Raw genomic sequence first — 15,454 nt, 5'->3', positions numbered from 1 at the left:
CCAGGGCCCCTGATTGCTCAGTTTGGCCGGGCTCCTAGCTCTAGGAAGAGTCTTGGTGCTTCCTAACTTCTTCCATTTGTGTTTTTGGCCACTGTGTTTTTGGAAACCTTTCTCTGCGCTCTACAGACAATTCCTTCGGCCTCATGGCACTTATTGCTTAGCTAATAAAAAATACATAGTATACAATTGTTGACTCAATGTCATATTTATCCTGATACCAGATTTGAATTGACACAACTCTAACACTAGTCAGTTGTACTTCTGAATTTATTCAACTGAAATGTGTTTTCCGCATTTAACCCAACCCCTCTGAATTGGAGAGGTGCAGGGGGCTGCCTTAATGACATCCACGAAGTGAGAGGTTGCACTTGGAATATCAAAACAATACAAATGGTAACACTTCATTAAACAAATAATGACACACCATAAATTGTTCAACATTTTTCTCACTCGAATGAACCTCTTGGGGGTCAACAGCAGCTGGACATCAATGTTGTATGCAGAAAAGGTGACAGTGTCGTTGAACTCAGATTGCAATTGGACAGACAGGCTAACTTGTAGATGATAGCTCATAGGAACAAGGATGTTCTACATACCATGACTCAATGACTGCATAGAAAATAAACATTGTTATTCACAAGAGATATATATGAGCAATTTTGCAGAACTGAGGCAGCCTCCCCACCTACTCCAACTGACACAAACAAACCAGGGGTATAGTCTGTGCCATCAACGGTGACCTTCGATGTAGTGCAGATTGTGTTGATAGTCGTCTCTCCCTCAATGTAGTGGTGAAACTAGGATAGACATTAGATGTTAGGGTCTGTGGTGTGAAAAATGATGGAAGACTGAGATAAGCCATCAAGTACTCGTGTCTGCTTGCCAATGTCTTCAAAATGTTCTTACAGTTCTGTGTGTCGTATACAATACTTTTGAAGAAACAATATTTGCCCTCAAACCGCATAGTCCAGAGGTGCACCAAGGGTCCAAAACACTTAAGGTTGGGATAGTGCTCGACATAGTGATGTTTATGGCGAAGTCTATACTCCGGGAAGATCTCTTTAAGAATCTGTCTATGGTCACTAATTTTACACTGCAAATACTCAATATGTAAACACTGGACACAAGCCAATTCTACCACTTTTTTTTCAAGTCCATCAAAACTGCCCATGAACCATCACCCTCATGTCCATTCCTCCTATTGTACCTTTAGAGGTGAAAGTCTTGGGAATGAGCTGTGGTCTATCAACTTTGTCTGTGTGCTGATATGGAAACAATGCTATCTTCCTGTTTAAATAGTCGAAAGTGAAGTACTTAAGGTGAATCATCTCTTTTAGGGCAAAGAGACAGCTCAACAGGCTTTAGTTGTCAGGCTAAATTCTCCTTATTGGACTGAATCTGTTTGTTGGTGGCCATACAGAATCTACAAACATACTCTGCTCTAAAAGACTATTACCCCCACCCCCCAATCAATAAAAACGCCATCCTATTCAAGAGAACGAATGTCATGTAATAATGGTACAAGTACAGCTGCGTAACCATACTTTTGGAGGTCTGTCACTTTACACATTGCAGCAAGCTTTTAAGTGTGTGAGGCTGATTCATCAATATACAGCTGGAGTGACAGTTTAAGTTCTCCTGTTGAGAATGTCATTTTCATGGAAATATGAACCATCTTTGTGGGACTCGTAGTGACTTGGCTCAATATTTGCTGCTGAGATCTTGCTTAGAATATCAGTGTTTTTAAACAGATCTTGAAGAATCTAAAGTATTGGAACATACACCATTGTGTGTGCAGGTTGCTCGAAGTCTAAATGGCTTTACCATGGGATAGTTTCTCTCAACAAATGTTTTTCTCCTCTTGGAAGATAACTGCACCTTCAGCACTACCACTGGCAAGAATATCACTGTCTATGACCGCACTGACAACTTCTTTAAGGGTAGTATCACTAATAGAGTGGTCATGCTTCTACAATACCTCGTTAATTGCCTCCTTGATTAATGGTTGGGACTTGGAGAAAATCTGATTTGAGTGTTAAACGATTTCTTGTAGCTGTATCTGACACATGAAGGATAGACTGCATTTTTCTAAAATAAAGTTCCATTTTGTTTCAGCTGATTCCTCAATTCACCAGTGTCATCATTGTCTGAAGCATCTATTTCTGTGCTCTGGCCGGGACATTCTTCATTTAAGTCATCTGAGCTAGTGGCAGGGGAGTTATCAGTTTGCTGACAGACAATGTCATCACGGAAACCTGACCTAACACTCACTTGGTGTGTCCTACTCTTGTGTGAATTAAATGAGTATGCATTTGTGCGGTAATCGCAACTCTTAAATGGGCATGCCACCATCTCATGCTTCTTTACATTTCCCCTAAGGTGACTGAAGAGTACAGATTACAAGAAAGGTTGCTTGAATGCACACAGAGGGCAGTTAAAAGATGCATGCTCCTGACCAACAGTATTTCTGACCTGCCTTATTGCGATAGAGGAGTTTGAAGTGCATTGAAATGTGCAAACACAATCTTCATAAAGACATGGCAGTGGACTCGAGGAATAACTGCTTTAGATGATAGTGTTTTAGTAAATGTGAAATGGGGTTGCACACAACTTACATTTCCAAGCCATTCTATTATCGTCAGCAACCTGGAAGCAGAATAAATGGTGTTCACTAATTGGTTACATAAACAGAATAATCCAAAATGTTGTTCCTGAAGTCATAGGTAAAACTCTGTCAGCCTATCATTTTTAAAGCTAAGAACATTTTGTACGGGACACCAATCCCGTAGAGGTTTAAAGGAAGTCTTAAGGTTTTGCTTGCCTGAGGTAGAGTATCTCATGATAAACTGTAGACCACACTATTTACCAAGAGAGTTTTCATCTATATTTATCATAGCTGTCTATTTACCAGCACAACCCGATGCTGGCACTAAGTCCGCACTCAATGAGCTGTATAAGGCCATAAGCAAACAGGAAAACGCTCATCCAGAGGCAGCGCTCCTAGTGGCCGGGGACTTTAATGCAGGGAAACTTAAATCCGTCTTACCTCATTTCTACCAGCATGTTAAATGTGCAACCAGAGGAAAAATATCTCTAGACCACCTTTACTCCACAGACAGAGACACGTACAAAGCTCGCCCTCCATTTGGCAAATCTGGAAAATCCTCCCGATTCCTGTTTACAAGCAGAAACTAAAGCAGGAAGCACCAGTGACTCGGTCAATAAAGAAGTGGTCAGATGACGCAGATGCTAAGCTACAGGACTGTTTTGCTAGCACAGACTGGAATATGTTCCAGAATTCATCCTATGGTATTGAGGAGTACACCACATCAGTCACTGGCTTCATCAATAAGTGCATCGATGACGTCGTCCCCACAGTGACCTACCAACATACCCTAACCAGAAGCCATGGATTATAGGGAACATCCGCACTGAGCTAAAGGGTAGAGCTTCCGCTTTCAAGGAGCAGAACTGTAACCCGGACGCTTATAAGATATCCCTCTATTCCCTCAGACGAACCATCAAACAGGCAAAGCGTCAATACAGGACTAAGATTTGAATCGTACTACACTGGCTCCGACGATTGTCGGATGTGGCAGGGCTTGCAAACTATTACAAACTACAAAGGGAAGCACAGGCGCGAGCTGCCAAGTGACACGAGCCTACCAAATGAGCTAAATTACTTCTATGCTCGCTTCGAGGCAAGCAACACTAAAGCATCAGCTGTTCCGGACGACTGTGTAGTCACGCTCTCCATAGCCGATGTAACTAAGACCTTTTAAACAGGTCAACATTCACAAGGCCGCAGGGCCAGACAGATTAACAGGATGTGTACTCTGAGCATGTGCTGCCCAGCTGACATTTTCAACCAGACTGAGTCTGTAATAAAAACATGTTTAAAGCAGACCACCATAGTATTCTTGGGCACAGGGACTAAGGCAACCTGCGTAAATGAATACCGACCCATAGCACTCACATCTGTAGCCATGAAATGCTTTGAAAGGCTGGTCATGGCTTACGTCAACACCATTATCCCAGAAACCCTAGACCCACAACACTTTGCATACCGCACCAACAGATCCACAGATGATGCCATCTCTATTGCACTCCACAATGCCCTTTCCTACCTGGACAAAAGGAGTTCCTGCTATTCATTGACTACAGCTCAGCGTTCAATACCATAGTGCCCTCAAAGCTCATCTCTAAGCTAAGGACCCTGGGACTAAACACCTCCCTCTGCAACTGGATGCTGGACTACCTGACGGGCCACCATAATTTGCAAATAAATTCATTAAAAATCCTACAATGTGATTTTCTGGATTATTTTTGCTAATTTTGTCTGTCATAGTTGAAGTGTACCTATGATGAAAATTACAGGCCTCTCTCATCTTTTTAAGTGGGAGAACTTGCACAATTGGTGGCTGACTAAATACTTTTTTGCCCCACTGTACATGTTACAGTAGGTCTACGTGTTACCTCTGTGTTTTCCAACTACAGGATGGTTCAACCCTAGTGGATCACCTACCTGCTGTACTGTTGTCTCTCCAACATCCAACCAAATATACATAATCAATCTCTTGAAAGTTGCTAAATTGGAATTGTCAATTCGCTGTGGGAGCCCTCTCCCTTAATGATGTAGTGGGACGGAGCAGATGTAACGGAAATCAATGTGAGTAATCACATGGCTGACTCACATTCTCCAAACTCTCCCGTCCTGCTCCTCCTCTTCACAGATGCCAACAGCAAGAAGAAGAGCCTCTCATATCCAGTAACTCGATGTAATGTGTGGTGTTAAGACTGGGACCAAATGATAAAAAGCTTTGTGGTTCCATCTAGCCCAGTGCTGTTGAAACCCCAGCCGGGTTGAATGTGTCCTCAGGGGTTTAGATGGCTTCCTAGGTCATTGACTGGCTGTGTAAGGACAGAGAGAGAGTGGGAGGGAAAGGAGTGGGGAGAAGGGAGGGATGGATCTCAGATTGCCTGTGGGCATATGTTATGCTCTGGGAATAGCTATTCATCCTGTGGATTTAAACACCAGGGCACTTATTAAATCCTCCTGCAACCAGCTGACACACGGTGAGATACACTGAGCCTCAAAAAAGCTGAAATGTCTTGAGTCAATAAGTATTTAACGCCTTTGTTATGGCAAGCCTAAATACACTGAACAAAAAATGAACGCAACACGTAAAGTGTTGGTTCCATGTTTCATGAGCAGAAATAAAAGATCCCAGAAATGTTCCATATGCACAAAAAGCTTATTTCTCTAAAAATAATTTCTCATATTTATTTGCATCCCTGTTAGTGAGCATTTCTTTGCCAATATAATCCATCCATCTGACAGGTGTGGCATAACAATAAACTGATTAAACAGCATGATCATTACACGGTTGCACCTTGGGCTGGGGACAATAAAATGCTACTATAAAATGTGCGGTTTTGTCACACAACACAATGCCACAGAGGTCTCAAGTTTTGATGGAATGTGCAATTGGAATGCTGAATACAGAAATGTCCACAATAGCTATTACCAGAGAATTTAATGTTAATTTCTTTATCATAAGCCACCTCCAACGTTGTTTAAGAGAATTTGGTAGTACATCCAAACGGCCTCACAACCGCAGCCCACGGGTATGGCATCGTGTGGGTGCGCGGTTTACTGATGTCAACATTGTGAACAGAGTGCACCATGGTGGCGGTGGCGTTATGGTATGGGAAGGTATAAGCTACAGACAACAATTTGCACAGAGATACCGTGATGATATCCTGAGGCTCATTCTCGTGCCATTCATCTGTCGCCATCACATCATGTTTCGCATTATAATGCATGTTTTGTTATATGAGATAATCTTCTCCAGTTATCATCACTTTTTGTGACTTTTGAAACATTTATGTCATCAAAAAAAGCACATAAACACATAAAAGCATTCACAAAGGTCATGTTAACTTTCTGAATTATCTCATAGAACAAAACATATAAGATATCCATAGCTTGTGTTAATCTCAGACCTTATTTCTGCATTTCTCCCAAAACTCTATTCTTTCCCCATTCACTTTCCCCATAGCAATGGCTGAATGAACCAGCGGTAACTTATTTACGTTTTTAAGACTACAAGCTGTTGAGCTCTATAGCTAATAAGGTGGTGAGGAAAGGCCTCCGAGTGGCGCAGGTTTACAAGTGGCGCGTTACTACAGCTATGGCCAGGAGTCTCATAGGACGGTGCACAATTGGCCCAGCGTCGTCCGGGTTAGGGGAGGGTTTGGCCGAGGTGGCTTTACTTGGCTCATCATGCCCTAGCGACTCCTTGTGGTGGGCCGGGTGGCTGCAGGCTGACACCTATCGCCAGTTGAACAGTGTTTCCTCCGACTCATTGGTGCGGCTGGCTTCCGGGTTAAGCTGGCGGGGGACTCTGCCTTCGCCTATCCCGAGCCCGTTTGGGAGTTGCAGTGATGAGACAGGATCGAAATTGAGGAGAAAAAGGGGGGTGAAATACAAATAAAAAAAAGAGTGGTGAGGAGGAGTCTACCGTGTCTGGAAGTGACTTCACCATTCATTTTCTGTGTTCAGGGTTCACTCAAACATTGTATTAAGCTTTACTATTGACAGTTACAGCTGATTTCGGAATTGCATATAGATTCACTATCCTTAAATGTGAGTCGTCTGATTTATTTAATCAAACTTTTTGCCGCCGGCTCCTGATATCAGAGCAGAGAAACTGCAATATGTCTCCTGAAATAGACTATTGTGCATGGGTGCACATGCGCACTAGGCCCGAGCTAATTTTCCCGGTTTTCCCTGGCTTAACTTGCTGAACTTTGGTAGTTTTTATTCTCATTGCCAAACTTCATAAATACTGCACCCTCAACTTCAAAACTCCTTTGCTAGTTATACAATCACGTAACTAAGAAATTAGTTGGTAAAAAACTTGACAATTATTTTTGCTAAATAGTCATGACTGTTTCGAGATATACAGTTGAAGTCGGAAGTATACATACACTTAGGTTGGAGTCAATAAAACTCGTTTTTCAACCACTCCACAAATTTTCTTGTTAACAAACTATAGTTTTGGCAAGTCGGTTAGGACATCTACAAGTAATTTTTCCTCCAATTGTTTACAGACAGATTATTTCACTTTTCCCTGTATCACAATTCCAGTGGGTCAGAAGTTTACATACACTAAGTTGACTGTGCCTTTAAACAGCTTGGAAAATTCCAGAAAATGATGTAATGGCTTTAGAAGCTTCTGTTAGGCCAATTGACATAATTTGAGTCAATTGGAGGTGTACCTGTGGATGTATTTCAAGGTCTACCTTCAAACCCAGTGCCTCTTTGCTTGAATTGTAGACCTCCACAAGTCTGGTTCATCTTTTGGAGCAATTTCCAAACACCTGAAGGTACCATGTTAATCTGTACAAACAATAGTACGCAAGAATAAACACCATGGGACCACACAGCCATCATACCGCTCAGGAAGACGCGCTCTGACTCCTAGAGATGAACGTACTTTGGTGTGAAATGTGCAAATCAATCAAGGCCGTTCAGCAAGGAAGAAGCCACTGCTCCGAAACCGCCATTAAATAAACCAGACTACGGTTTGCAACTGCACATGGGTACAAAGATTATACTTTTTGGAGAAATGTCCTCTGGTCTGATGAAACAAAAATAGAACTGTTTGGCCATAATGACCATCGTTATGTTTGGAGGGAAAAGGGGGAGGCTTGCAAGCCGAAGAACACCATCCCAACCGTGAAGGATGGGGATGGCAGCATCATGTTGTGGTGGGTGCTTTGCTGCAGGAGGGACTGGTGCACTTCACAAAATAGATGCATCATGAGGAGGAAACTTATGTTGATATATTGAAGCAACACCTCAAGACATCAGTTAAAGTTAAAGCTTGGTCGTAAATGGGTCTTCCAAATGGACAACAACCCAAAGCAGACCTCCAAAGTTGTGGCAAAATGGCTTAAGGACAACAAAGTCAAGGTACTGGAGTGGCAATCACAAAGCCCTGACCTCAATCCTATAGACAATGTGTGGGCAGAACTGAAAAAGCGTGTGCTAGCAAGAAGGCCTACAAACCTGACTCAGTTACACCAGCTCTGTCAGGAGGAATGGGCCTAAATTCACCCAATTTATTGTGGGAAGCTTGTGGAAGGCTACCCGAAACGTTTGACCCAAGTTTAACAATTTAATGTCAATGCTACCAAATACTGATTGAGTGTATGTAAACTTCTGACCCACTGGGAATGTGATGAAATAAATAAAAGCTGAAATAAAGAATTTTCTCAACTATTATTCTGACATTTCACATTCTTAAAATAAAGTGGTGATCCTGACTGAACTAAGACACAGAATTTTTACTAGGATTAAATGTCAGGAATGTGAAAGACTGAGTTTAAATGTACTTGGCTAAGGTGTATATAAACTTCCAACTTTAACTGTATGTCATAAGACAATGTTTTTATTTTACCTTTTATTTAACTAGGCAAGTCAGTTAATTACAAATTCTTTATTACAATGACAGCCTACCGGGGAACAGTGGGTTTACTGCTTTGTTCAGGAGCAGAACGACAGATTTTTACCTTGTCAGCTCAGGGATTCAATTTAGTAACCTTTTGGTTACTGGCTCAACGCTCTAACCATTAGGCTACCTGCCACCCCAGGTACCTAACATGGATTCAAGTTCCATGTTATTGGCGTAGGGTAGCTGGACGTTTCTGACTTGTCTTGGAACTGTGACAATAGGCAGCCTCTCCCCTCGACCATGGCTTGATGGGATATGTTGTGATTTTGCCAACACAGCCAGATATGTACATGGTCTTGTACCCTTAACCTTTTTTTTAAATGGACAATCATATTTGTTATTTAAATCCAACTTTATTAATATAATGAGTAATCCAGGAATGTCACGAGTGAATTGACACGAGAAAATAGTAACTCCACAGAGTGCAATGACAAAAATGAAGGGGTGAATTACTTCCGGACACAAAGGGTCCGCTGAGGTCCTCCTCCTCTTCGCCACTCTATAACTAGCTAATATAAATTGTAGTTGGCAAATATAATCAACTCTTAGCTACGGTGGGACGCTGTGAGGACGGTGAGCGATTTCCATTTGGTTTGTTTCTCGCTCTTAGAAGGCAACTGTCAAGAGACTGGCTAACGTTATGTCTCCCCTTGCACCACCACCGCTCACTCTGAGGCGGGAACGCTGTGAGAGAACCTGAACATTTTCATCTGTGGTGTGAGTGAATTACCGCCATAGAGTTAGGAATTATAATACTAGAATGGACATGAACCTTCTTATGATGGTCTAAATGTCAGTCTTTTGGTCAGGGAGTTGGTCAGCCATGGTTTGCCAGTGCTGTGATAAGATACTATGTAAAATAATGAATTTGAAGAATTTATCTGTACTGTATGTTAGTTAGCCAGACAGTATTAGAGGAATGATTCCATAATTTTTTTTTAAATAACTGCCTATATGCCAACATTACATTCAAATAATGCAGTCAATCCACAGCTATACACTGGCTGAAATCAGTTGCTGATAGAACGAAGACAAGTTGTAGGCCTAAATGCAACAAGTACTGATCATAATTGCACTCACAGCTTTCCAAGAAACCAAACATTTTGACATTTTATGGTCTGTTTACATATATATATATACTGTATATATACAGGCTATTTATACAGAAAATTGGCATAAAACACAAACTGTGTGATGGAAAATGTTATGTTTGTGCTTTTCTAATGACCAATTTCTGGGTTTATGTAAGTGACTGATTGATCGTGCTTCGGAGGAATCCTCACTATCAGTATCTGCAATTTGTCAGTATGCCCAGAACCTTGTTTTGAGAATGAAAGGGATATCTCAGTTTCAGGGTCTCAACTTGGAGAGAAGAAACCTTGTGAGGTATTGGTCGGTCACATGCATGAACCAAAACGATAATGATGAATTAATTATGAATAATGAATAAGCTAAATCATCCAAATATAAGTTGTCTGTGTAAGCAGTTTATAAGAGAACTAATGGGACTGTTGCCGAAACATTGCTTCTGAAATGTACTCAGAACATAGTTGCCATATTCTTAGAATATCAGAAACTTTCTCACATTTGCCGTTTAAGCAATGATGTTGCCAGTTATTCCAAAACAATACACAACACAAAGTTCCATCTCCAAGTTTGAATGTGTAAAAATAGACAAATTGCAATAGAATAGCTTGGGACCAGTGTTGGGGGTAATATATTACTTACAGTTACAGTTACAGTTTTATTACTTTTATGAGTAACAGAGTAATATATGAGTTACTGTCTTCAAATATTGTAATATTATTTGTTACTTTTTCAAGTAAGCTATATATTACTTTCAGAAGCATATCTCTACCGACGTGTTATATATATTTTTTAAAGCCTTGTCTAATGCTAACAGAATTCATGCTGTCTTAAAGCTGTGTTGTTACCCCACTAAACCTTTTCCTTGGGAATATGGTCCCATTATTTTGAGTTAATCGAGGAGAAAGAGAACAACATTTTAGTCAAATGCAAACTCTGCAAAGGCAGCATTGATCTCTTTGTCCAGAAACACCACATCAAACCTGAAGAAGCATCTGGAGGTCGTGCACAAAGCCATAAAGCCGGTAGCCAAAGTTCCAGAAATGCGTAGAAATCTATACACATTATGATAATAAACAAATATGCATATACAACTACATTTTGACAAAAACAATTGAAATGTCTGATAAATTATATTTAAAACAGCAATAATAACATTAACATATAGTAGATTTCTAAGAATATGAGAGTAGGGTGTCTCCCCTAACAGGTCTTGAACCCAGGTCACCAGCACTAATGACAAACACCCAAACCACTGTCCCAATAAGTCATATTTCTAGGCAATGTGAATATTGGGCCAGTATAGTTAGGCCCTGACCAGAAGAAACCCTAACCCCTCCTCCCTAGGCACTTGTGTATATCTGAAACAACTTGATAGGTGTAAGCAATAGGGTGAATGCACTTTGAAGCAAATCTCAGCTCTGTTTAAATTACACTCAAGAAAATATTTTATTGATTGTAGTGATTGAGGAGTATCATTAAACAAGTTATATGCCCCACAAACATTAGACAACTAACTATACACTGTATGTTATTAACATTCAAACGGCACAGTAATGATTCTCCAACAACAAAGACTGGCTCAAATCAGACCTCAAATTGAGCTGCACGCTTGCAAATAGTGCTGAATGTATTAAAATGTCAAGTTATAACTTTGCCACGTTACATTTTTCACACGTCATGATACAAGCAAATAAATTAATAAATAAACCACGAAAGACCACAGCCTGTCATTTCAAATGGTAACAAATGAGTCATAGTGGAAGAACAAGCAAGGAGATGGGCGGAGTCAAGCAGAGGTAGAGAGATCCTATTGGCGCGTTCTGTCATACATTTGCATATTACCATTAGGGAACCCCTACTTTGTGAAGTGCGCGTGTGTAATAACTAAATTCGCATTTGCACTCCTTCAAAACAACGCAATCTTTTGAAACTTTGGCAAAGCGTAAGATCTACAAAACTTAGTTCACTCTGTTCGTAACAGATTTTAGTTTTGGGAACAGAAAATTGTATTGAGATAAAATGTAATCCATCTCGTTACATCTTCTCCGACTGCAGAGTGGACTAAGTTTTGTAGTGAGTGGAAAAGCCAAGGGAATGCATTTTTGTCTCATTGTTCTATCTGTGAAATTAAATGACACGTGTGAATCATGACAGGCTACAAACTTGAGCCGACTGCGAGCTGGGGTAGGCTAGGTCGTTTCACGTCTCAGGCCCTCGGAGGAAGCCGATTGAGAGAGGGGTGAATGTGCTGCTAAAAAAGGCAAATCCGGGGGAAGCAGACGAACATAACGAATGATTCTACTCGTTCACAAAGAGACAGGCGTGATTAGAAACTCAGTCCGATCAAGAATAGGCCTATAAGCGTTCTGAGCTTTGATCAATGCTGGGAATAATATTTAGATGTTGATCCGTAATTTATTTCTTGATTGTGTATAAACTATATAAACAGGCTATATATAGTTTTTATTTTATTTTTAAAAAATGACCGAGGTCCGGATCTCGTACTCATATGTAGTTACAGCTCTGTGTGTGCAGGTTATGCTTTTATTATGACTGAAGGCTCTACTACCGACTGAAGCGATGCGCTCGCCTTCAACCACCAATTTCACGGCGCTGTTTGTTTGCGCATGGCCAGTCCTCTCGAGGTCTTTCCGTCTCACTCGCAACCGGCATCTTTGTACAAAAAAAATCTTATCACTGGTGCATCAACACCTGGGGTAGGTTTTTCTTTATTGTGTTTAATATTGATATATCAAGAGAGGAGTAGGCCGTTTGTTTTTTTATGCATGGGATGTTTGTTATAGTATTGTAGTATAGTATGTGATTATTGTTGAATATTTGTCCTCTTTGATTCATTGACGCATAGGCCTATATATAGATATCGACCTCTTAAAACGTAACATTTCATCTAATAAATAGGCAACGTTATTGTGATGGTCATCAAGGTCATCCCAGTGTTGATTGTGCACTGTTTTTAAAAACTATTAAACCTCTATCGTGTGCTAAAATTGAAGGGATTTCATGATATATAGGCCTAATTCATATAGAAAATGTGTCAGTAGCCGACTGTTTGAGGTAAATATTTAGCCTACAGTCTATTGTCACACAGCTAGACTCTCGTCAATCTCTAGATCTGGTAGCATACAATTAGCAGATGCGCTATGATTATGATAATGAAAAAGGTTGTTCTTGTTAATAATATATCAACGTTTTTTGACTCTCTCCACCCTTTTTAATGATAATCGGAGCATCTGTGTTACCAGCAGTAGCACTACATGGTGGCGTTCCATCGAGGTTAAATGGTGGGAGGGATGCATTTATTCCCAAATAAATAGTCTACAATCTGCGAATCAACAGTGAAGTGTTTAATATACGTATAATTAAAATAGCCTGCATGGATCAGTAAATGCGGGTTTGGATTGTTAACATTGCCAGCGTTCAATGTGATTAGTGCACTTCTAGGCAGTGATTTTCCTGATTAAGGAATGCGCTCTCCATGACCAAGGTTTACACACTTCAACGCTTTAATTTGAAATACTTATTGTTTTGTGACGACTGCATATGTTATTCTATCTCATTTAAAGAAATATATTGTGGCCTTTGTTAACCTAGAATATTCTATTTCGATTTAAATTACGCTTAGATTTCACTAAATATGGTGGACTATTCAAATTTGAGAGGCAGGCACTGCATGCGTAATAAGCCTACATGTCAATGTCTATTTCATAATTTCATACATTTCTGCAGGTGTTCAGCAAAATAATTAAGGGTGGCATAATTTAACGACATGAGCAGATCCACTGAATGTCGATGGAGTCTGTGAAATCCGTAGAGCTCCATGAATTGGGGGATGGGGACAAGCGCGCTGCCTGCGAGGCCGCTACAACTCCGGGACAAGGTCCTCGGACAGCGCCCAGAGCTGGAATCGAGAACACGTCATATCAGGAAGAAGAGCACGAGATGAGGTTCAGTGACCCAGCCAGCTCGAGTGTTCATCGGTCCATGTCTAATGATAGGGGCTACCAGACACAACCCCAGCCTTTCCAGCGAAATGAGCTGTCACCCCGGTCTGAGGAGGGCCATGTGACTGACTTCAATGACCATTCTGTCGACTATGGGTTCATATCTGCCCTGGTGTTCTTGGTGGGTGGAATAGTACTGGTAATCATTGCCTATACCATCCCCAGAGAGGCTAAGGTCAACCCAGACCTGGTGTCAGCTCGTCAGATGGAGAAACTGGAGATGTACTACGCACAACTGGGCTCGCACCTCGACAAGTGTATCATAGCAGGCCTGGGACTGTTGACTCTAGGGGGAATGCTCTTGTCCATCTTGCTAATGGTGTCCATATGCAAAGGTGAGCTGTACCGCCAGAGGACTTTTGTCCAACCCAGGAAGACGTACGGGTCGATTCACCTGCGGATGAGACAGTTGGGCGAGGGGGCAGAATCTATTGTTGAATGTGAACCTAGTCACACTGGCACCACAGCTCCAGCCATAAGTACAGATGGAACACAGATGTCCAGTGGAACCCAACAGGAGTAGCACAATCTGAGCACATTTCTATCCACAGACTATGTGAAGGGTTTTTATCATTGCTTGAGGGGCTTTGTGAAAAGTGAAGCAAGCAAGGTAAGCTGAATGTGGTTAAGACTAAGAGCACATCTGGAACTACACATCATGTATTGTTGGATGTAGGATCAAATCAGAGACTGAGATGGATCTGAAAAGCACAATGGGCCCCCTTGAGGAACTCATTGTATAGGCTAACTTGACATGCTGTAAACAGATGGCTATCAGCATCTTTTCAAGACTTGAATATATGTCTGGATAATATATTTATCACATTGTTAATGAACAAAACATGTACAATATGTATAGGCCTACAAATGCTGTTGTTGTTATTGTTATCATGTAAGGATACGATGCCTTAAAAAGTTAGTCACTGTAAATTGTGTACACATATGCTAACATTCTAAGCTCATGTGAGCCAATAAGCCAAGTTAAATATGTAGCAACTCACTGGAGCCACTTAACCTGTTGGTTGTTATTATAACGGGGTCTTGGCAAGAATATACAGCAGCACAAACAATAACATCGAAGCAAGTGAAATGTTAGATATGCATCAGAGGCTTTGGGCCAGGTTTTTGATGAATTTAAGAAAACAACAGATTATTTTATTTCATAATGATGTAGAAATATATATACCAAATGTGGAGAACCGGCAACAACTTTTCCTCCAAAACGTGTTAAGGAGAATGTCCACACACACATACCATCATGCAAGGTCTTGACCAAAGAAATGGGGTCATAATTATATACTATAATTGTCCCAGTTGTTTGCTACAAATTTAGCCTTTATCTTTAAAAATACATTAGAGCCATTTGGTAACATATATCATATATCATAGAAGTCCTTATGAAACTTTGCAATGGAATAATGGAGCTGGAAGAATAAAACTCTCTTTTTCTCTCTCCCCCCTCTCTCTTTTCAAATCAGCATGTTAAACAGCAGCAGCACAATATTTATTTATTATAAATATCAAACATTCATGATAATGAAACATATCGCCTCCAGATAACAGTTATTATCCAAATGAAATATTACTACAGACCAAATTATTTAATGCAAAACCAAAGGCCTTTTCAAATGATTTAATGGAGAAAGCTAATCACTTATAAAGAAAGTGGTAAGAACAAAGTACTAGTATACAGATGATGATTTTCTTACCATCTGGTGATGCATTACATATAGAGCAACTGAATGGGACAATTTATAAAGCTCAGAAAGCATATTAATGATTTAAAGCTAAGGCTCCTTTAACATCAACTGAGGCTAAGGA

At 40.6% G+C, this 15,454-nt stretch overlaps 1 protein-coding gene across 1 annotated transcript; it reads left to right on the top strand.

The window, feature by feature from the left end:
* Window positions 1-13,415: 13,415 nt before the first annotated feature.
* LOC139414191 (transmembrane protein 74B-like) lies at window positions 13,416-14,964 on the top strand. Its single transcript, XM_071162079.1, has one exon. It carries the CDS (start codon window positions 13,416-13,418, stop codon window positions 14,154-14,156), a length of 741 nt encoding a protein of 246 aa, XP_071018180.1. The 3' UTR covers window positions 14,157-14,964.
* Window positions 14,965-15,454: the final 490 nt, after the last annotated feature.

This window comes from Oncorhynchus clarkii, chromosome 7, assembly GCF_045791955.1.
Source record: "Oncorhynchus clarkii lewisi isolate Uvic-CL-2024 chromosome 7, UVic_Ocla_1.0, whole genome shotgun sequence".
Classification (NCBI taxonomy): Eukaryota; Metazoa; Chordata; class Actinopteri; order Salmoniformes; family Salmonidae; genus Oncorhynchus; species Oncorhynchus clarkii.
The sequence above is the reverse complement of the archived record's forward strand: the minus strand, read 5'-3'. Positions and strand labels throughout refer to the sequence as shown.

Bases quoted from the DNA above. Each gene is read 5' to 3' on its own strand.
- LOC139414191 (XM_071162079.1), top strand. From the start codon at position 13,416: ATGTCGATGGAGTCTGTGAAATCCGTAGAGCTCCATGAATTGGGGGAT.